This window comes from Hetaerina americana, unplaced genomic scaffold, assembly GCF_022747635.1.
Source record: "Hetaerina americana unplaced genomic scaffold, ioHetAmer1.1.p SCAF_8, whole genome shotgun sequence".
Lineage (NCBI taxonomy): Eukaryota > Metazoa > Arthropoda > Insecta > Odonata > Calopterygidae > Hetaerina > Hetaerina americana.
This window is the reverse complement of record NW_027287427.1, coordinates 19,454,735-19,479,793: the sequence shown is the minus strand read 5'-3', so window position 1 is coordinate 19,479,793 and position 25,059 is coordinate 19,454,735. Positions and strand designations below refer to the sequence as shown.

Sequence of the window (25,059 nt, the reverse complement as noted above, 5' to 3'; positions counted from 1 at the left end):
ACATTGCCCATTTTCAGCGGAAAAAAATTCTATTTGATAAATTATTACTCTAGGTCGCGGTAGTCCAAGGGTAGAGCGTTGGACTAAAGACCAGAAGGCCTGGGTTCGATTCCCAGGTAAGCCTTCTGGGCACCCTCTGCTCCACCCAAGCTAAAAGATATTTGGGTGTCAGATCTTCTTCGGAAACCATAACCGGCACAGGGAAAGGAACCGGCCCCCCTGCCCTGATACGCCAATTTCACACGCCGTCGGGTTTAATATTGGGTGAACTCTACCATTACCTGCCAAACAGACCTTCGGGTTGATAACTGTTTATGGTTTACTATCTCAATATATGTATGGAATTATTTCTGCTCTCCACGGTTATTTACTCCGCTGGGCGTACGCCGATACAAAAAATAAGTTTCTGGTGAATTTCTTTTCCCCATCAGCAAAAAACGATTTCTCCATTAGAACAATCCGCTTCTTGGCATACACTTCCCCCAAGCATCTACACAAAAATTCTATTACCCATTATTTCCAAATGAGATCACCGAAAACCAGCTAACTAAACGGCCATCCATCATTTTCAAGCGTCTCGGAAACCCTGCAGATAATGTTATGGCCATCATTGACTTATCTCCTTTAAAATTAGTGTGCTCAACATTTTCGATCACTTCAGTGAAAACTTTTCGAAAGCGGTTAATTAAGCAAAATGAGTGTCAATCCCTAAATCACTGGGACCGGATCGTAATGATTGATGCAAGCTGCCTGACTTTGACACTTACGCAATCGGAAATAAACATACAGAAGTATTATTATTCACATCCGTGAGACTTTCACAAAAGTGATATATATATATATATATATATATATATATTATATATATATATATATATTATATATATATATATATATATATATATATATATATATATATATATATATATATATAATATATATATATATGTATGTATATATATATATATATACACAGATGATTTCGTGGAAGTAGAACGGAAGTGTTGAATAACAAACTTGGACAGCAACAAACAATATAAGAACACATAAAAAGATCACTCACACGTCATTTCTTGATCATTTCAACGGAATTCAGCTCCGTCTTCATCGTAAGAGATAGAAGTAATGACTGCAGTGAATGCATCTTTCTATTTCTACATTAATTCTGTCTCTTACGATGAAGACGGAGCTGAATTCCGTTTTCTGTGTTCTTACATTGCTTGTTGCTGTCCAAGTGTGTATATATACATAAACATATATACATATGCATATATATATATATACACATATGCATATATATATATATATATATATATATATATATATATATATATATATATATAAATATATATATTTTTTTAAGGTAATCTACCGGTTAAGGTAGGTTTTTGGATGGACACAACTACCAAACAAATATTTTATTACTTCTAACAAAACACAAAATCCATCATCCTACTCTATATCAGGTCCCTCTTCATCTCTGAGTACTTTCTTCCTCCCTTCATCCCGTCCAACATCCCTATCCTTTTCCTCCCCTTTCCTCGTTTGCCCAACATTGTCCCCTCCAAGTACTTCCTCATTTGTTTTCTTCTCTGTCCATTTCACCTTCTTCATTCTTCTCCACACCCACATTTCAAAAGCCTCCAATCTACGTCTATCCTCCTGCTTCAATGACCACGTTTCCGCACCGTACGCTCCATATCAAAGTTTTTACGAGTCTTTTCTTAACATCCTTACTCAAAGTCCCTGTCATCAACTCCCTCCTCCTTGTGAAAGCCTCTTTGCTTAGCGCAATTCCTCTCCTTACGTCCCTACTACTTTGACCGTGTTGGTCCAAAACACTACCGAGATACGTAAACTGTTCTACCTGCTCTAGTTTTTGCCCTCCTATTTTAATGTTAAGCTTGGCCTTTTTCTTTCTAGAAAATCGCATAACCTTTGTTTTATTAATATTGATTCTCATCCCATACCTGTCGCACTGAATTTCCATTTCACTCAGTAATGCTTGCAACCCCTTGGCTGACTGACAAACTAAAGCTTGGTCATAAGCAAACCTAACTGATTTTCCGAATTCCCCGCCCACTTTCATTCCTACCTCCAGTTCTTTCCATGCCTCTTTGATAATTTCCTCTGCTTACAGGTTGAACAGAAACGGTGATAGTGGGCAACCCTGCCTTACACCTCTTCCTAACACTGCCCATCCGGACTCCCCGTTCCCCACCCGCACCTGAGCAGTCTGAGACATGTACAGGCTGCGGATTAGCCTCCTTTCCCTCCAATCTATTCCTATTTTCTGCAATATACTCATTAGTTTTTCCCAATTCACTCTATCGAACGCTTTTTCGAAATCTGCGAAACAGGCAAATACCTCCTGGTTGTGTTCTATATTCCTCTCGATTAATAATCTCATTACTGCAATGACATCACTCGTACCTCTCCCCTTCCTAAACCCAAACTGATCATCCCCTAAGTAATCATTTGCCCTACTCTCTATCCTTTTGTTTATGATCCTGAGAACAACTTTAGCTGCGTGGGATATCAAACTAATCGTCCTATAGTCCTCACATGACGTGGCCTTTACCTTTTTCGGATTAGGAACTAAAACTGATCTCACGAAGTCTTCCGGCCGGATTCCCTCCTCATAAATACTACGGATCAGCCCATATAGCCTCTTCCTCCCACATTTTCCTAAGCATTTTAAAATTTCCACGGGAATGTTATCTACCCCCACGGCCTTATTTAGTTTCATCTCCCTTAATGCCCTTTCTATCTCATTGTCTAGTATGCCTGGACCTAAGCTGTCTTCCTCTACGTCATGTTCCTTTTCAATGTCTAACTTTGTTGGTCTGAGTTCTTTACTATACAGTTCTTCTATATACTCCTTCCATCTCTCTTTGATCTTTCCTCCGTCAGCTATTACCTTACCCGCCTTATCTCTAACTGTTAGCATAGCTCTTCCTTTCTTACTTCCCGATAGCGATTTAACTTTGCTGTACAGCGCACCGATTTCACCCTTCCTCTGCAGACTTTCCATATCCTCGCACTGCGTCTTTCATGATGCTTCTTTTGCTTTATTTGTTGCCCGCCTCAATTTATTGTTCAATTCTTTGTACTTCATTTTGCCTAATTCTGTATTTATATTCTTCCATTTTCGCCGCTCACCCATCTTTGTAATCATCTCATCCGTGATCCATGGTTTCCTAGTCCTTTTAGCGTTAACGGTTCCAATAGTGTCTTTTGCGGCTTTAAACAACCCTTTCTTGATCATTTCCCATTTTTCTTCGATAGTACTCAGCCCTTTACCATCCTCCATGATTTTCTCTACCGCCTGTTTGTATTCCTTCCTTTTCAAACCATTTAATGCTTCTACATTCCATTTTCTAACTCGCCGCCCCTACCTTATCTTTTTGAAACGTATGCTACATTTCATAACAACTAAATTGTGATCTGAGTCCGCATCCGCTCCCGGGAAGCTGTGGGAATTTATCACACTGTTCCTATATATATATATATATATATATATATATATATATATATATATATATATATATATATGTATATATATGTATATATATAGTTATATATATATAAATATATATATATATGTATATAACACTTTTTGAAAGTCTCACGGACGTGAATAATAATGTATAACACTTAGCACTAGGGGAAATTGACAAAAACACACAGAAACACACAAAAAAGAGACCTACTATTTTTCGAATTTTCGGTGGTCGTGACCGCCTTTATCAAGGAAGAGAGGGACAGAACTGAGTAGTGCTAAGTGTTATATATATACATATATATATATATATATATATATATATATATATTTATTTATTTATATTTATATATACACACACACATACATACATACACACACACAAGAGGGTAGACTGAAAACTCATGCACACATGCTAGTAAATCACAAACAAAATGACCTTTAGAAGCATTCCTGGTGCCATTCGGAATTAAAATTCCCCCTTAACATGCATGCGCAGGTTTGAGGTCTTTTCATTCACCCAGTTTATTTCGATAAGTGGAAGTATGGAGACGTGTTCTAGTGCTATGTCAACGAGAGTTAAACAGCGTGCTGTCATCGAATTTTCAATTGCTGAATAAGTTAATTCTACTGAGATTCATCGTCATTGAAAGGCTGTTTATGCTGACTATGTTGTTGATAGGCCTACTGTAAATTGATGGTTTCGAGCCTAGAGAAGCCATAATTGCTGATCAAATACGCAGTTGACGTCCGATCATCGCATCAGATGATAAATATTTGTAAACTTGTCGAAGATTTGATTCAAAAGGACCGCCGAATCACTCAAAACCTTATCGCAACCCATATTGGAATATCCAAGGAAAATGTTTGTCGCATCAAAGGCAAGCCGGCGCCAGTAATCTTGCAACATGACAACGCTCGTTCACACACCAGGCGCGCAACTGGAGAGGCTCTGCCAAACCTGAAATTTGAACCGATTCTACACCCTCCTTATTCCCCCAATTTTTTACCTCAACTCAAGAGACACCTTATCATTGAAAAGGTAATCATTACACCTCGGATGATGTGGTGAAGGCAGCTGTCAAGTCCTGGATTCGAGAAATGTCGGAAGAGATTTCCAGTGACGGAACGAACAAACTTATTACATGTTGAAAGAAATGTGTTAGCCTTAACAATGATTATGTTGAAAAATAAATATGATTTTGAAACTTTAGAATTGTATTTCAATGTACTTTCTGTCCGATCTTGCTATTTGTTTTTGCTCGCGCTCTACAACCATGTGTACATTACTTTTCAGCCTACCCTCGTATATGTGTGTGTATGTATGTATATATATATATATATATATATATATATATATATATATATATATATATATATATATATATAGATGATTTCCTCGACGTTACACGTAAGTGCCGAATAATAAATTGGACAACAACAAACAATATAGAAACACATAAAAAGATCACTCACACGTTATTTATTGATAATTTAGACGGAATTCTGCTCCATCTTCATCTGAAGATAGAGAAGTAATCACTACTGCTCTATCTTCCGATGAAGACGGAGCATAATTCCGTCGAAATTGTCAAGAAATAACGTGTGAGTGATCTTTTTATGTGTTTCTATATTGTTTGTTGCTGTCCAATTTATTATATATATACATATATATATATATATACCATTTCAGTGGAAGCCAAACGGAAACTCTTTCCATCGGCAGACAAATCATCGCGTCTATATGGCTACCTAAGGTCCACAAAAAGGGGGTCTTCCTATCACCCATCGTGAGCAACGTTGACGCAACAACCAACAAGCTGGCGCAATATTTTGCACGTGCTCTTCAGCCTTTCACTGGAAAACCGACTCATTCGTGAAAAAACTTCGATTTCAATCACATCATTCGGAACACCAAAGCCAAAGAAGGAGAAATGCTGGTGAGGTTTGACGTAGTCTCTCTGTTCACGAATACACCCATTGATGATACCATTATACTCATAAAAAATTCACCTCGGAAGGATTACCAAAGGATTTTCCGGACTTCCCAGTATTCTGCCCCAGGAACGCATACTTCTTTAGGAATAATAGGTACTTTCAACAGAAGGTAAGTGCGGTCGTGGAATCACCGCTCTCTCCTGCAGTAGCCAACATTTCATGGGGAATTTCAAGTGAAGGGAAGCAGAGTCTTACCCAAAGAAACCATCTCTTTGGATCCGATATGTTAATGACACCTTCGTCGTCTGGCCACACGGGAGAGAAGAACTATAGTCGCTCCTGAACCACCTAAATCAGGAACATCCTGCCATAAAATTCACCATGGTGATTGAACAGAATGGTTCCCTGCTCGTTCTGGATGCATTTGCGAGCGGAATACCTAATGGCAGCCTTTGCCATGCGGTGTATCGCAAGGAAACCCATACCGACCGGTATTTGGATGCGCGACCACACCACCATCCCGCCCAGAAGAGCTCACTATTCAATACATTAGTTCATCGTGCGTACAGCATCTCAGACGCTGAATCGCATCCCTCGGAGTAACGAAACCTTATCCCAGCTCTAAAGAAAAATGGATATCCGAAAAACATGGTCCAAAAAAGGACCGCCGAGAAAAAAATGGAAGTAACGAAAGTTGGGATTCTGGCAAGGAAACAGAGTAAGTGGAAGCCTGAAAAGGAAAAACGACTGCATGTGAAACCATTCCGTGCGTCTATGGAACAGCTTAAAAGATAAGTAAGTTCCTACGGAAGTATAATGTAAATAGTAACTAGGTTCTCCACAACCAAAAAAATCAGCGACATAATCCCTAAGTCTAAGGATCCGATCCTCGATCTCATGTACGAAGGGGTTGATGAGATCTGCTGCACATGTGGAGTATCCTATATTGGCCAAACAGGAATGTCCATTAGATGCACAATTAAAGAGTACTAAAGGGCCACTGACAAGAAAGAGTTCCCATTATAGGCGATCGCTGACCATGCGTGGACGGAACCAGGACACAATTGAGTTCGGTCAAACTAAAGCGTTGGTTAAGGAAAAACGCTATTTTCCGAGACTCATAAGAGAAGCGGTAGAAGTCCTAGAGGGCGGCTACACACTGACCCTGACGTGGGAAGAGGTAATCCCACCTTACCACCAAGGAACAAGCAATCAGAAGGCTCTGGGGCAGCAAGCGTCTCCTATATATAGCAGCCAAAATTCAACGAAGAACACTTCGACCTGTAGACGCCTCCGGGACTGGGGATGAAACTGTTGTCCAATACGCGACTGTAATTCCCGGAAGCAGCATGCATTAGACAACATAAAAGGCGAGGTTATGCATGGAAAATGCCAGTTGAATCAGTAAGGGATCGGTTAAACTCTAATATAGTTAGCCACAGATTTAGGAGCAGTGTGATCAATTCACACAGTTTCCCGGGAGCAGATGCGGACTCGGATCACAATTTATTAATTATTCCGAGACTTTTAACACTGGAAAAGTGGACCAGCGAGGAATAGAACCCTTTGAAAATTGGCGCTGGAGGAGAATGCTGAAGATTAAATGGACAGATAAAAAAAGGAACGATGAAGTATATAGAAGAGCAGAAGAGGATGGGACAATATGGAGAACTCTACGGCAAAGAAGAAATAGATGGATTGGACACACATCGAGGCACAATGGATTGATTAGGAATACAATAGAAGGAAGAAGAGAAGGCAAGATTCCACGAGGAAGACCAAGAGACATGTATATAGGATAAATTAAGAAGGACGTAAAACAGAGAAGGTATCGGGGATTTAAGGAATTAACAATGAATAGAGTAGAATGAAGGGCTGCAGTAAACCGTGTCTAGGATTGAAATGCTGATGATGGCTGCAATTTTTATGAAGGAAAGGAGTGTAACGCAGGTTGAAGGGCTGAATCACCAATAAACTTTACAGGGCTAGGCTTCACTACGTAGAAGTTTTGTGTATCCATATTTCAGATGAAAGAGGGATATACTCGTTCACAGAATTAATGGGATATGACGCGTTTTACCAGGACAAGGCTCCGTATCATGGTGAAGTGCGTCGTGTTCAATAAATTCAGTGGAAAAGTATGTTGGCCTTTCATTTATAATGTGGTTGAATGTTCGCCAGATATTAAAATTTTCCCATAAAATACATTACTATTTCTGATTATATGAAAATTGATTTAAAAATTTCGTTAAATATCCTCGCTTGAATAAGGAGCAACTTAGGTAGTATTTTTCATCTCCAATTGCAAGTTGCAGGGAAAATCATGGAAGCTCATCTTAAGACTGCATTTATTACACAAAAATACATAACTAATATCCAGGAGTATATTCTATTTACATAGAGATAATCTCTATATTACTAGAATCTAATCTCATAAATTATTTAAAAAATTTGTAACTGTGTTAATGTGAAAAAATGTAGATATTCCATTTAAATAGCTTTTATGTGCATATATTTGCATATATATACATTTATAGAGCTTTCATTGGGTTTAATTTAGATTTATTTATGCTTGAAAGTTTACAAATACTAGCAAAAAGAGACACCAATTCAATCAATTCCAATTCCATACTGAATTAAATGAAAAGTCTACTCACCGCCATTTCTTTGGGGTCTGCCATAAGAATCCCTTGGAAGACCTTAGAGAGATCTCGTAGGTTGAACGTATAATGTGTTTTTGCTGGAGTCGGCAGGAGTTCTTGTAAAATTGTGGAATATACCTGAATCGTCGCACGAACAGTTGGTCGCAAAAGAGCATATTCCCCAGATGACCTCTCATCTGCCGATGTGAAGGGAATGCGATCCAGCCAAGACTTCAGAATCGTGCCAAAAATGACAGACTGTCAGGAAGAAAAATAATTAAACCTTATACGGTCGTCATACGTACCTCACTAAAGAGGGGAAAGTTTAAGTGAATATTAACCGGGAATCTTTTTCTTATTATTAACCAATATTAATTGAACTTGCCCGATACAATATGATTCACATTCCAAAGAAACTGCGGGAGATGCCGCAACAGTAACTTTTAACGGAGTCATCCGCTACTGTGCATATCAATGCAACAATTTCAGAGTGTAAAAATCATTCGCCTTGACTGGGATTCGAACCCAGATCCCTCAATATCCGGTCGAGTGCTTTAGCCACTTAAGCTACCGAGGCGTCCCGGTGGCTTAAGTGGCTAAAGCACTGATTCACATTCCAAAGTGGCTAAAGCACATATGATTCACATTCCAAAGAAACTGCGGGAGATGCCGCAACAGTAACTTTTAACGGAGTCATCCGCTACTGTGCATATCAATGCAACAATTTCAGAGTGTAAAAATCATTCGCCTTGACTGGGATTCGAACCCAGATCCCTCAATATCCGGTCGAGTGCTTTAGCCACTTAAGCTACCGAGGCGTCCCGGTGGCTTAAGTGGCTAAAGCACTCGACCGGATATTGAGGGATCTGGGTTCGAATCCCAGTCAAGGTGAATGATTTTTACACTCTGAAATTGTTGCATTGATATGATTCACAGTAAATTACCTATTGAGTACATATTTATCACTTACCCTTAACTTCATTTGCAGATAAATTATTTGGCGAAGATGACTTTAGAGACCAACTACTATATTTGACCTACACGCTGGCGTTAACCCTAACCTAAAAAAGTCCTACGGGGCTCGTATATTTTGCCCGCTAGCACCCTAGCGACCTCAGACATGTAATCCCTTCCATTCGGCTACAGAGGTACTCGATGTCTAAAAAGCATATTCTCTTCGGTTCATTAGACTTACTGTAGAATTTCTTCGGCATAACCTAAGGTATTTGAGCCGTACGATACATAAATAAAAATAGAATTAATTTTCCATTAATGAGCAATATTTAAAAAATAATTCAATTTTTAATCAATGAACTATGCTTCATTATGCATTGTCATTGTGAAATAATTGCTATGAAGTGACGAGTTTGAAATAGATAAAATAAAAACTATTTTAAGTAACAATTTATAGATGGCGAAAATCACCCTATCTGTCGATCGCCTCCCCTAATAACTACTATTTTAGTTCTTAACATTCAACTACCGATTGAGCGATATTATTTTAAGCTATACGAAGCTTCAGCACTTTTCGGGGTAAATTTAGTGACATGTTGAAACTAATTCAGATAGTTCTGTGGGAGTGAGCTATAAAGTTACTATTCGGGGTAGACTTTGTAAGGAAACAGACGGAATGCAATTCACGCACCGTCAGTACTACTGCAAAGCGACTTCAAGAGGATCCCACGCAGTGAACCTACCTTGAAGCGAGAATGACACATTAGAAACACTATGAGAAAGGTACCGGTAAACTTTCCATGGAGCACAAATTAGAGGATTAAGACCGAAAAATACGGGACCCATTTTTCATTTAGGATAGACGGACGGACGGGTGGCGATTTCTCAGGCTAGGTTCGAGGGAGGGGAGTCCCAGGAAAGGCCGGTAGCAGTTGGTCCCCAATCTTTGTGGAGTGCGGATCGTTCGTTTGTGAAAACTCTGGAAACTTTGTGACCTCTTTATGCTCCGTTATGAACCGGCCATTGGAACAGCGCCACACATTCAGATGTTGCGTAAAACTGGGTAAAACCAGGAAAGAGACTCATGGCATACTCAAAGCAGCTTATAGTGATAACGCCATGGGTAGATCGGGTGATTTTGAGTGGCACAAGTTGTTTTGAAAGGGCAGAGAAGATGTTGAAGACGCAGAACGGGCAAGACGCCCTTCGACCTCAAAAAGTGACGAATATCTTGCAAGAAAGATGGTTTTGTTGGTCAGGGATTGCAGATTAGGTGTTTGCATGGTTTCTGATGGACTTGGGTGAGCAAAAACTAGAGCAAGTACGACATTTTGTGTATCTCCGAAGTGTTCTGGATTAAAATGGCCAAAGTAGTGGTGACATAAGGAGAAGAATTACGTTCGGGAAAATGGCTGTCACGAGGGGAGAATCTATGGCTGCGACGTTAAGTAATAATGTTTAGAAAAGGCCCAGGTAAATCTTTGATATGGATCGTCTTTATGCACGCACCGTGAACATGTTCATTGAAGCAGGATGATAGGTGTAGAGTGGAGGCTTTTGAAATGAGGACGCATAGAAGGATGGAGAAAGTGAAGTAGGCAGACAAAAAAATAAATGAAGAATCACTAGCTATGGTAAAGTAGGAGACAGGATAACAGGGATAAATAATAAGGACATAGTAAAAATGAAATCAAAGCATATTGATTGGCCGTGGGATGCTGAAGGCTGTGTTGGAGGGGAGTATTTTAAACAAACGAGGAAGAAGCGGTAATAGGATATGGATGTTGGACGGTATCAAGGGAGGAGCGAAGTATTCGGAATTGAAGAGTGGCTTATTGTAATGTCGAATATCAGGTTTTGTTTTGTTAAGAGAGACAATGGAATAGTCACTGAAATATTTAGTAAATTGTGTCCATCCGAAACCTACCTTATTAGGTATATTACCTATCACCTATAATAATATATATGTACACACACAAATATACACATAAACATATATACCCAATACACACATTCCTTCCACGGTCTTGGTTCTTAAATCCATTAGTTGGATTCTTTCCCTGCCGTAGCTTACGGTCGAATTCGGAACTCTGTGGTGTCAGGACGTCCGTTCGAGCCCCTTAGGTATCCGATGCTTTGAATTTTTTATTTTCATGGAACGTAAGGCTGGCGGATCAGGGTGTGTAGGCTTGTAGATGTGAAGAGCGTCAAAAAGGAAGGGAAATAGGGTTAAAAGGTCGGCAATGTAGTTTGGACTTGGAATAAGCGAAGGAACCATATTAAGTCAATGAGGGTATGGGTGCCCCTAACAAGGAGTAAATGAAGTTAAAGGAAGGATAGAGAACCTTTCGGAATTGAGGGTTTCCAGACCGATTGGATGGAGAATTCATTGCATAAAATAAATATGCAAATAAAATTTTCACTGGTAAGCTTTTTAACCGAAACAATTACGGGATATGGTAAATTATTCTGTGTGGCTTCAAAGTCGAATGATGGAGATAAAGGATCGGCAGGTCAGTCAAAAGCGGTGCCTAATTTTCATTATTTCATACAATTTGCATGTTTTCATTGTACACATATTTCACTATTTTCTCTTTTTTCTGACCCTCTCGTCAAATTTTCTACATCATTGGTAAATAAATTTGTTACCATTTATCATTCATGATTTCTCATCATTCATGATATCATTTATCATTACGCCTGGTGAATGGACTTAAGGCTTCCATTAGAAATTTCATACTTATAAAAATATATGAAAACATTTAGCTTACAATATCACCCACGAGTCAATAGGCAATCAATCATATCAATAGTCATTATCTAACCCTTTTTGATTTCCAACACAAATTTCTGAAATTCATTTCAATACTGCACAATTTTCTAACGGGAAACGATTTCCTGCTTTAATATAAGCACAAAGTAAAGTACATGATTTATACTGATAGTATGCTTAAATGTAGATCTGTAGCTATGCTCATGTTACACCTTCGCTTCATTCTACATAATACAATTTACAGTCATTGCAATAAGTCGGTAACTAGTATTTTTCACTATATGGGCGAGGTAGTCCAGTGGGTATACATAAACATACAAACACGAAAGCACACAAAATGGCGAAATCATATTCAATCACATGGATTTACATGTAGATAAAAGTGAAAGGGGCAGGAACACATATAAAATACAAACAAAGTTGGGGAAGGTGGAATCCAGCATATAACAAGCGCAAAATGTTCCTCTGACCTGGACCTGAACCACGGATCTTTCGAATGGGCCTGCCGATGCTCTTAACCTCTTGGGCTATCGTGGAAAAGTTATAAATACCGAATTCTTCGGGGAATTTATGCAACCAAGTGCCCAGATTGTGTAGCCGGAAGATGGCCTTCAGAAGCTGTTTCACCCACCAAGGGAAAAATGAACGAGGGCCTACCATTCCTGGGCTGGTCCTTTGTTTGTGTTCCAATCATTTTCCTTATATCTACGAGTATATCTCTGTGTACTTCCTCCCTCCATTCATTCCATCCTCCCTATTTATTCCTATCCTTTCCTCGTTTGCCTAACATACTCCCCTCTATTACCTTATTCAGCATCCCACTGCCACTCAGTATACTTTTCATCCATTTTTCCTCCCTTTTTATGATATCTGCTACCTTACCATAACTAGTACTTCCTCATTTATAATCATTTCTGTCCACTCCACCTTATCCATCCTTCTCTACGTCCACATGTTAAAAGCCTATAAACTACACCTGCAATGCTGCTTCAATGAACATGTTCACATGCCGTATATAAGCACGATACATATCAATCCCTACTACTTTAACCATGTTGGTCCAAAACACTTCCGAGATAGATAAAGTGTTCCAACTGTTTGTTTATATATATATATATATATATATATATAATTATATATACATATATACCCACACATACATAATTGAATATATATATATATATATATATATATATATATATATATATATATATATATATATATATATATATATATAATATAAATATATATATATATAATTATATATATACATATATACCCACACATACATAATTGAATAGGTAAATTATGTTGGCACGTTTGAAGTTTCAGATAACTCTTCCTCTCCCAGGCATAAACATGCATGAACAGCCGTTTGCTGAAGAAATATCTTTTCATGTTACTGGAGTGATGTCAAAGTACATTTGCGTATACATCCTGTGGGGATGGGAGAACACTGGACATGGGAAGTATGAGAAAATAAAAGTTTGAAATATTTACATAACGCTGGTGGAAAAAATTTCATTTTTCTTGGTAAAATATTTTTATCAAGTAAAAATTCCATTAATTTTACCAGCTCTGTCTATATTACTTTGCTTCCTCACGGTATATCTCAGTATTTAGGGCGAGGATAATATTTAAACCTATCTGACGTCATTTAACCTGAACTCCTCGTACAAATTAATTAAATAACTATTAACGAATACATATGTATACTGAATGAAGATAATTTAAAACAATAAATATAAGCTTGTACTCCCAAGGTTTGACACGCATAAAAATCTGCTTTCAGATGCATCTGCAGCCGTGTACATAAATAGAAATGCGCTTAGCAAAAAGTCCATTTTTGTTAACCATTTATATATTACATTACAGCTAAAAAGATAATATATTGTACATAAAAGTAATGGCATTCCACAAATTACATAATTCTCTACCCAATTTACGTGATATTCTGTCGTCATTTATTCCTTCAGAAAGATAGAGCTTGATGATCGCCTTTCTAGGCCATTAATTGTTAGTAGGTATCAACACTCAGAGCGATTGTTCAATGATATATGTTATCAAGGGAATATTAATACAAACTTTTGTCTACGGAACAGCCTATAAAAGAGAGGCAAAAAGTTCTTCCAGTCTCTAAATTTTATCTATTTACATTGCAATTGCAAATTTCGTAGCGTAAGTTGTATGCATACGCGTTTGAATGATTTCTAAAGATAGCTGTCTATGCGTAGGGTGCTGCTACTTTTAACAGTGGTATATCCGTTAGTACATATGCGATTTAATTTCAAAAATGGGGAAAGTTACGCAAAATTATGAAGAATATGGATCGAAAAACATGTTTGGAGGCAAAACTGCCTCATGTGATACAAAAAGGACCCGTGAGTAACAATGGTAATGGTATTGTTATACTATAACAATGCTGGACCATTAATTTAATTAGCATAACTGAATAATGAAATACTGTCACTGCCAATTATTAATAGTTACAAAAATTTACGCCCGGTTTGTTCTTCCAATAAACACCAAGAATTTCATAATTCTGGGAACGCATAGAATGAAATTAAAAAGTAAACAAAAAGCAAATATCCCATACTCCATCCCCTGTCACTAAATGAATTCGAAATGAATACTTTCATTAATTTTCCAATTAGTAATTGGAACTCCAATTAGCAACTCTTACTCCAACTATAAGCGCCCCACCGATGAATTTTTAAAAATCTTCAGGTTTTGCAAACAGAATCTAATGAGTCGACCAGTCAACGCCTCATTGATATATTATTATTAAGCTAATCAATTTCAGAGAAATTTAAAGGGGACGTTTGGCTCTATTAGGAGATCTAAGTTGATTATCTCTACCAAATACGAAGTTGATTCAACAGTTTTATGGATTCATAGACTCAGTTGGTCCATCTGATTCCTAAAATTTTAGTGAATAAAAGGCTTCTCATGAGGAATTCCAGAGTGAAACTCGAGCTTCGTAGAGACTCCTTGCAGATTCATTGCTCTGTGATACACGAACCCAATTCATATCCCTGTTTCCTCAAACCAATATTGTATATTTTATGTAAGGGGACGCTTGATTTATGTTCGAATTAAAACTTTTCCAGCCAAAATTTTACCTCACGACTATTTCATGCATTTTTGGAAGGAAAGAAAATGTATTTCCAGCGTTTAAATTAATGTTCCTCGCTCCTCTATTGAATTTTTTTGTCACTATTTTGAAATCATGGAATGTCCCATTTGCAATATCGGTCAGCTGAAAACCACATGCCCATAGTGGTTTCAGGTTGGTACCATAAACAGATATTTGTGTATCCCATTAAGAAATGTTGTCCAACAAAACTTAAGTGATTATTTAATTGTTTATTTCTTCAATAATTAATGTGGTAAATAAGAAGTCGTCTAAAACTTAGTTTAAGGGCTTGAAATGCAATTATTCGGATGAACTCGCTTTCTATACTTTTAATATAAGGCAAGAATCACATTCAAATGATCTCTTTCCGATATATATTTCCTCCCCACAGATAAGACTTAAGTTATAAATACGAAGTATTTCCTTCCTAGTTCATTACTATGACTCCTGTATATCTTGTGTAATTGCGGAAGAATTATTAGCACAGATTTAGTACAGATTAAAAACGGTATTTTTTAAAGTTAAATTAGACGCACCTGTAACTACAGATCAGATTTCAATTAAGTAAAACTGTGTTAAGCGGTTGTGTTCTCACTTTTGCGATCTCGCGGTTTAAACTTGAAGATACCAAGTTAGTTCAAAGGCTCACATTCTATGTATAAAATAAAATACGAAATAAGATAGTGAAGTAAAAAATAAGTAATTATGGAAGGTAATGGCGATAAGCGTAGTGGCTTTTCATGCGTGAATACCAAGATACCCTATGAGGATGGAGCGACCGACCAATAACCCGGATGAAAGATAGAAATCCTCGTACATACGAATGAAGGTAGAGGCCAGTGGTCGAAGTAGCGATATATTTCAGGAGTGATAAAAATTACTTTAATGCCTATAGTACTGTGATGTGGAAGGTAACGGGAAACCACCACATCCTCATCCCGAGAAGCAGGTGGTGATAACAATGTGGTGATATCGCTACCTCTAATTTTCACTTTAATTAAATTAATAACCCACTTCATGGAAACCTCTCGATAAAATATTCCGTCGGGAGGCTATTCGAACCCATTTCATTCAGAGTACAAAAAATTATCTTCCTTTTTTTCGGCAGTATACCACTACGATCGTTACAATTTTCTTTTATTTGGATTTTTTTACTCAATGCATTTCTCTCGAAGTATTTTTTCTTCTCCGAAAAATTAACTCTTCTGTTCAAAATAGGTAGATTGCTTGTCCATTCACTATTAATCCTTGCACCGCTTTGTCGTTCCCTTTCTTTTACTTCTCCATGAACCTCTTAAAATTAACTCCAGCAGTTTAAAATTTGAGTGGAGAAAACAAATAGAAGCTTCTTTAAAAGCTTTATCACTCCTCTCCGCACCTTCCTATACCGAAATACCCAGCTCGCATGCTTGGTTTACGGAGATGTAAATAGTATGATGAACAAAAAAACCATTGCACATCTGAATAATCCTTCATCCTACCGTTAACCATTTATCAAAGTTCAACAATATGAATGAATTAATACTTATCTTATCTTAGCTTCTCCTACACTATCAACGCTTCGGTTAAAACGATAGGGAATATATATGTGTGTGTACATATTTATTTGTTTATTTATTTATTGCTAAACAAGATTTGAACTCATTAAGGTAGAGAAAATAACGTTTCAAAGAAGTTTCTAGAGAAAGCGGTATCTTCATGGGAAAAGTTGTCGCCTTGGTTTGGCAGCGGTTAAATTAAAGAAGTTACCGAATTCTTATTTTATTCTTAAGATTTTATTGGAAATATTACTTTGGACAGAAATAACATAAAAGAAGTATATACTGAGCTGAATTTAGAATATAACATCCATTTACAGTAGAAGAGCTTTTGAGTAGCATTCCTGGATTCACTACACAATATACAAGACTTTTTGTCACAAGAATCTATATATCAAGTTAACATACCGTTATTTATTCGGGATTCAAAGTAACAAATGGGTGGAGTGCATTATTAACCTGAGTGTTAAAAATTACAACATCTCGATATTTTTACTGCAAATATTAGTTTGTTTTCCATGCTAAAGTTTTCACCTCTTTTATTGCGTTTTTCCAATCCATATAATTCCGTTATTTTTCACTAAAGGCTTTTACGAAGACTTAATTGTTCCAACTCCTGGAATCATTGAAGTATATTTCCTCTTAATATTTTGTTAAATTTTACTTAAAGAGAGAATAATTTGAATTTTTATACTGTTAGTAAACATGATGGAGAGGATAACAGGGAAACGAATTGAAAAGGCAAACAACGAGCGGAAGTTGAAGATCCATGGTGAAATCGAAAGAAAGAAATAATAAATGGCAGAGAAAAAAAGAAAGAAGCTTTAGAAAGGAAGTGATGGATTTGAGAGAACAAATATGTATCGCTATAACATTACTGAAATAAAAGACGAGAAAAATATAAGAGTAAATATTTGAGCAAATATAACAGATTATTTGGAGAGAGGAGATAAATTATATTTTATTGGATCATTCATGAAGAGAGGGCTGGAAAAAACATCTCCAGAAATCACAAAGAGTACCAAGAATTATATACTTCATAATTACTGGTTAATTTGGAGCAGATTGTAATATTTTAAAAGTTTTTTTTGTGATAATTTTCGTAAAAAAGTTTCTTCATGTAATATATATTAATATCACAAAGAAAATAATCTTGCAAAAGTTGGTAGTCTTAGAGATAAAATTGCATCATTTGAAGCGTTACAATTTTCATAGATTGAAAAAGAAAAATTGAGTGATTCATCCAATGGACCCTTGTAAGCATTCAAGAGTAGACATAGATAAAATTTAGATCCAACTAAGTTAAGACTTTAGTAACATAGTTAGCCCAAGAATGGGAAAACAAAAATGCTAATGTGCTTAATTGAAATACGAAATTTCGTTCCCTTAATAGACGGAAAGTAATTTGATGAATGAAAATACGGTATTTTCTAAATTAAGTGAATTAAGACCTTAAAAAAATGCTAACATTATTTATCATCAGGAAGATAGATCATAGCTTTCCACATCAAAACTAAGAACACTTTTGAATCAAAGAATAGTACAAAAGGATAAATATTGTATGCCTCCTAGAATTATGATAAAAATTTTAAATCAACTTGTATGTGTTCAGAACACGGACGAAAATAGCCAAATAAACATATTGCTATTTATTTCTAAATACCTTTTCAAACCAAATATTTCGATTTTATTCACGTCGCATGAAATTTAAAATAAAAGTAGACAAAATTATAGCATTATTTGGTAGTTTTGAATTCCTACCTGACGACGAATATCAGCATGATAAATTAATGATATTAAGTAAGTAGAGAGCCTATGCACCAAAGAGAGATATTTAAAGTACATTCCACGGAGGAATTGAGATTGTGAGGTGAGAAAGTACGCCGGGAGCATCAAAAGACGCTTGCGTCAACTTCGAGCATATGAGGAAGGCTATCAAATTCAGTTGCTTCCTCAGGCTACTTCTTACGGAGGCTTATAAGCCACGGCAGGTTAAGTAACTCTGAGAGTTGGGGAAACGGTTATAGGGTCAGAAGGCGGCAGAGACCCGATTTTAAAGGGGATAGGATACTCACATAAGGTTGCTTTGGGAGGTGCGCGGTGGGAAGAACTCTGTGCGGTGATTTCTGTCCGAGGGGAACATGGCTAAATCACCGTGAAGAGTCCAGATGACGGCCTACCTATCTATGCGTTGTCATTTGAATTTCGACCCTTGCTTCTGTTAAAACCTCTGGAGAACCTCTGCCTAATATGATAAGCCGTTTATCGCTTGGTATTGAAAGGGCAGTATACACGGGAAACCGCAGCAACCTGTCCATATTAAATCATCGTTCAAACTAAGCAGAGCGGCATCATCGGTCTTAGATGAAAATTAAATTGTTATTATTATGAAATCGTAAACTAATGAAGTAGAAGGGAATATATCCGTATAATCCAAACTTTTGTAAGGGGAAGCTATTATTGTTTGAATATTTACAAACAGCCACAGTTATAAACCCGAAGGTTGATTTGATAGGTGAAGGCACTGCTCACCCAATACTAAGCCCGCACACATATTCAGACATCATGGTAGGGGGGGGGGGGTCCTTTCCTTGTGTCCCTTGTAGTTTCCCAGGAAGATCTGGTTCCCAAAAAATCGCACAGTTTGGGTGAAGCTGAGGGTGCCCAGAATCAAACAAGGACCCTGCGGTCAGGAGCTCGGCTCTCTACCAAATGGACTACCAAGTTCAAATATTTATTAATTATAAATATTAATTTAATATAAATTTTTCTTCAGAGCCTCGATATTCCAAGTCATTTGATACAAAGCTTTGTCGTCTAATGGTTGATGATTGGAGGATTTTTGAGGGAAGCGGACAAAGATTACAGCCTAGGGTAATTTTATGTACCATTCATTGTTGCACCGCTGGGGTAACTTTCTATCATCACTTATCAACGCAGTAACTTATAGCTATTCCTTTATACATCATCTTCAAACGTCTGGTATTGTTTCGATGTTTATGACTCTTTTGCAATTTTTCCAAAAAGGATTTCTTAGTAATAATAAAAAATAAAAATAAAATCACTTGAAGATGGTTAGAAATGTGGACCTGAGCATCGTGAAACTTCATTGACTGAAGTAGGACGAGCCAAAAATAATTGTAATGTAAATGTATATTGCGTTATTTTTATCTTGTAAATACTCATAATATCTACCGAGTGAACTACTGAAATATTTAGGCAAATGTGGGAGGAAGAGACTATACGGGCTGATTCGTAGTATCTATGAGGAAGGAATCTGGCCGGAAGACTGTGAGATCAGTTTTAGTTCCTATTCCGGAAAAGGTTAAGGCTACATCATGTGAGGATAACAGGAAAATAAGTTTGATATCCCACACAGCTAAAGTTGTTTTCAGGATCATAAACAAAATGAAAGAGAGTACCTAAACAGCTCTTGAAACTTTAAAATTTTTAACTTTTTAATTTTAAACAGACATATTTTTAATTTTTAGTCACTTTCATACTCAAGATGTTACTATCGTATTTTGAAATTACATTATTTCTTATTCTTATTTGATATGTTACCCTATTGCACAAAAGATTTCCCGTATATTTATCGTTAAGCATTTCCTTATATATTTCGATTGATAAAAAACACACTTAATTCAGCATGTCGGAGTGCTTCAAAAACCAAATGGTGAACGCAAATAGAAGATGAAACAACTTTTTAAAAGAAGCACTTCATAGTGTTTCCGCTAGAAGATGGAGATTTGTAGATGTATGTGCCACGAAATAGTGGCAGCCAATGCTCAATTCAAAACGCTGGAACATCCAACATCCAGAGTAGGGCAACAACAGTTTTGCTATCAGTCGTTACATCTGATTGAAGAACGTCATACTTTCTTCGTATGTTGATGCGAGATGACATATGAGATTTGCACTTTTAGAAATCGGTCGATGAAACCACGAACTCTCTAAGAGGGTACGTGGCGAACCTGGTTGTTGGGGAACTGAAACCAGACGCACCATTGAGAGCTCACCTCTCCAGCGCACATCAATAATGCAACAGCCAAGGTTCGTAAAAGGCGTTCTGAAATACTTGCTCTTGTTTCTCCACAGTCTAAAGGAAAATAATGTATTGTTCCTCTTCACCGATGCTGCGTTGTCCATTGTCCCATATCTTATCTTTGCATGCCTTAACTACAGATAAAACTTTTCTGTGAATAACTTTAGTAAAACACTTTTGCTCTTTGAAGACAGAATTAAATTTACTGTCTTGAATTTTGCGCACGTACAGGTCTTTCATTGGATTATTGTTTAGTTGACATCAATGCCAGTTAGTTGACAGACGAATGTCATCAAAACTAAATTATAGACTCTCCATATTTATCGTTTTAAAAAGCCTACTAAAGGTACAGCAGTGGGTTATTTAAGTAATATAAAATAAAGCTTTGAGAACTAAAAATCTGCGGCCATGTTACTTGTACAAGTATAATGCATCTCCTCTCGGAGATTTTACCGAGGTGTTTTGGTCCCCCTACCCTGATGTGTGAATTTAACAAGCTGTCAGGCTTAGTACTGGGAAAACTCGCCCCAAACCATCAATCATTACCTATCAAACCGACCTTCGGGTTGATTACTGTGTATATATATATATATATTTATAACCATAAAAAAACCGTAAACACAATACTCAACCCGAAGGTCGGTTTGGTAGGTGATGGTAGAGATCACCCAGTACTAAGCCCGACGGCGTGTTAAATTCACACATCAGGGTAGGGGGGCCATTTCCTTTCCCTGTGCCGGTTACGGTTTCCCAGGAAGACCTGTTACCAGAAAAATCACATAGCTTGGGTGGAGCTGCAGGTGCCCACGGTGCCTTGCCCGGGAATCGAACCCGGGACCCTCAGTAACCCGGGTCAGTAGTCCAACGCTCTACCCCCTGGACTACCGCGACCCACACACACACACACACACACACACACACATATACATATATATATATATATATATATATATATATATATATATATATATATATATATATCTATATATATATACTATATATATATATATATATCTATATATATACTATATATATATATATATATATATATATATATATATATTCACATTCAAACACGAAATCCCACCAAACGGCGAATAAATACTCATTTATATAGAAACAGATATAAGGAAAAGGGATAGGAACACACATAAAGGACGAACACAATAAAGGTGGGGAAGGCGGAATCGAACGGATCACAAGAGCAAAAATATTTCCTTGACCGGGTCTCGAACACCGGATCTTTCCACTTGCCGGGCGGATGCTCTATATATATATAAACGGAGGATCTATATATATATATATATATATATATATATATATATATATATATATATATATATACACAGGTACCTGTATATACTGTGGCACTTTTCATATCATTTTGATTGAATTAAAATTTTATCCTATCGCCTATTTTCTATTCCCTGCAACTCACAATACAATTACCTCAGTTCATGAAAGATGTTATGGTAAACAATAGTATTACGTGTACAATCTGTTTATCATACAGTTATTTTTTTATTCAATTCACGGCAGATATAGGAATTTAATGTTTCTGAAAAAAGGTTTTTAACATTTTCCTGTGCCATAGGGAGACGTTAGGTAAAGACTCAGATTTTTAATAAATCCTCTGCTAAACTAAGATATCCAATGAATTTTTCAAGAAAGTAGAAAATAACTAGATATAACTCGGTGTTTTCTAGATTCAGATTACTTTCCAGCAAGGTTGTGGGGTTATTAGCAGCGTGATAAATTGGTGGGCAACGTAGAGACCCAGAGGTTTCAACGCCCTTATACCAGCTTCACCGATCCCTTACGTTTCTATGAGCATGTTAAAACTGGTAAAGAAGAGGTTGCTCCATGTGGAATGTGAGAAGAAGTGTCTGGGGAAGAGTGCATAAAGAAACGGACTTTTTTCGAAAAACAGTAATAGTTTACACAAAAATAAAGTTTCGTATTCACCTACGTAAGTAGACGACCAGAAATGGAGTGTAAGACTTAATACGACTCGTAATTTACTTTTGAGAAGGAAATTTGCTGCAGGAGGAAAAAGCATGTGATGTGAGATAGTTGACTAAATTTATAACTTATTTGATTCTGTTATAACAAGCTCATGAGTGTATGTACTCCCATAACATTTGTCGCCAATGATAGGGAAACCACAATTTTGCAATATTATAAATACAAGATTAATACAAGTTTTTATTAGAATAAATATTCTAAAGGAGAAGTTAGGCAACACTGTATTCCCATTACCCATTCCCAGATATGTTTACTGCTTATTATTTGTAAATAATATTGGACATTGTGCAAAATAAGTTATATAATATACTCGTAGGAGAGAATGCTACCAATCAGCATAAATTACGCGTAATATAAGTGTTAAGAATGTTTAATTAATTCATTTAATTAATTAAAATTGATGCAGAATTGCTTTAACATGATTCTTTAAGCTAATAAGTTAGTAAAATTACAATACATTTCAGCGTTCGCAATAGTATGTTAAAAAGACATTGGAATAAGATTATCATCCATGTCCCCCATGCTCAATATCAGTACCCAAGTTAATGACCATCAACAAAAAACAAGGTCAGCCTTAAAAAAAATGAAAAATTCTCAAATACTTGGTCGCTATCGAACAACGGATTAACCAGTATTCTTAATTAAATTCTAAACGTTTCAATGTACATCATTTAAGATAACAACCGATTTTCTTGTTATTGGGGACAGAATGAAATAAAAAATCATTAAACCTCAAAAGTATTACAACGAAATTCTGAAAGGTTCATATGGACTGGACTAGGAAATTCTCACGATGCTCTAAAAAAACAATCTTCGATAAACGGAAACATATACACCGCCTGTGACTTCAGATTTCAAACTAAAAATAGAGCCTGGGAAAAGAGGAAAAATGAAGGTCAAAATACTAAGGAGACTAATGCTGCGAATAAATCCTTGAGTGGGGCTATAACGAACGTTATGAGAGACATTGGAATAATTCGGCAACTCAAGCTTGTGTTCTGCATTTCCATTGAAGCCGGAGATAGAGAACTTTATAGCTCTCCCAAAACGAATATTCTTTTGTTTCCGAGAAAAAGGATTTCTTTTTGCGCTTAACGATGCCTCGCGCTTTTATCACCACGTCTCAAAGGCAAGGACCTGACCTCTCACATGTCTCGTGAAGTGGAAAAATGAGTGAGACTTTCGTTAAAGAGAATGGAAAACGTAATCAAAGTAGAAGTTCAAGGATATTTTGAGGGATTCATCTTATCACAGTGTGATTTGAACGACATCTGAAGGGACGATTTAAGTTTTACGAAGCGTATAATACGCTTGAAAGACAATATTCAAATTTTGGTTAAATAATGCTTCTCACTGTGTTCTGATATGATTTTAGTAGGATAAGATATTAAAATGGAAATGAAGGATAAATAAATTCTTCTAGGAAGTGCGAATATTAAGTTTAGCATTAATCGATTTCCATACTCTTTGAAAAAATTGTATCAGGGACAGGAAATGAAATGCACTACATGAATATCAGAAAAATGTGAAAAAATTCCTTAGGTTATTAGCATTGGTAGATCTTCATGGAATGTTGAAGTAAGACAAATACCGTTAGGCACGATAGTATTTTTAGGTAACTTTTGAACTTCTTGAGGAGGCATTTAACCAAAGGTCGATACTGCACGGTATAAATAAATAGCTCTCTATTTTTCAAGGTGGAGAGCTGACTGGATTATTTTTACTTTTGATGTTTTGATATTTTTGATGGATTGAACCTGAATGAGTGAACCCTTAGGAATATAGATAACCTTACCATAGTCTTTCTGAATATTTAATTGAAATTTACTTATCTTCACTTAAAGTAACAATGTTATTATTACAATCTCACTGATAAACGATATTGCTTACAGACATGAAATATCATTGATAAAAAACGATAAAACGAATGGCATAGAGTGAAATGTGATTCAGCTGCACAAATCCATGACACACTATTTGTTATCATGATGTATAGACTTATTACATTATTTAATATAACCCGTCTAAAAAAAAGTCATAAGGAGCTCAATTTATCCTTTGCATCGTGATATACTATGCTAAAACCTAATCTTAAAGCGTTTACCATTTGCCTCTTTTATTTAGAAAAATGCAATGGTTCTTTGGAACCTAATCTTTAACAGATTTGTTAAGTATTATACTGAGAAAAGCGTAAACTTTTCCCAGACATGTGCGTCGAGGAGCCATTATCCAATAACGATGAGGGAACTGAAGTATAGCGCCAACAGCCCAATAATTAAAATGTCCAACAGATAAATTATTCTAGCTTCTGTGAAACTTTTGGCTATATTTGCGGGCAAACTTTCAGAATGTATCTGTTGGGCTTGACGGAACCACATTAAGTAATTAGAAAGAAACGCGCCGCATGTGTCACGTAGAAAATATTTTAAGAATTTAGAATGCATTTATAATAACAATAGTGGTAAATTATACTATCCACTTAAACATATTATGTTGATGGTATGCC

General features: G+C 36.5%; 1 protein-coding gene across 1 annotated transcript in view; it reads right to left on the bottom strand.

The window, feature by feature from the left end:
- Positions 1-25,059, bottom strand: part of LOC139697949 (dynein axonemal heavy chain 1-like) — a 500,497-nt gene that overhangs the window by 202,901 nt on the left and 272,537 nt on the right. The window contains exon 41 of the mRNA XM_071596807.1: positions 8,098-8,340. Within this exon, the coding sequence (XP_071452908.1) occupies positions 8,098-8,340 (243 nt within the window). The remainder of the gene's footprint in view (positions 1-8,097; positions 8,341-25,059) is intronic.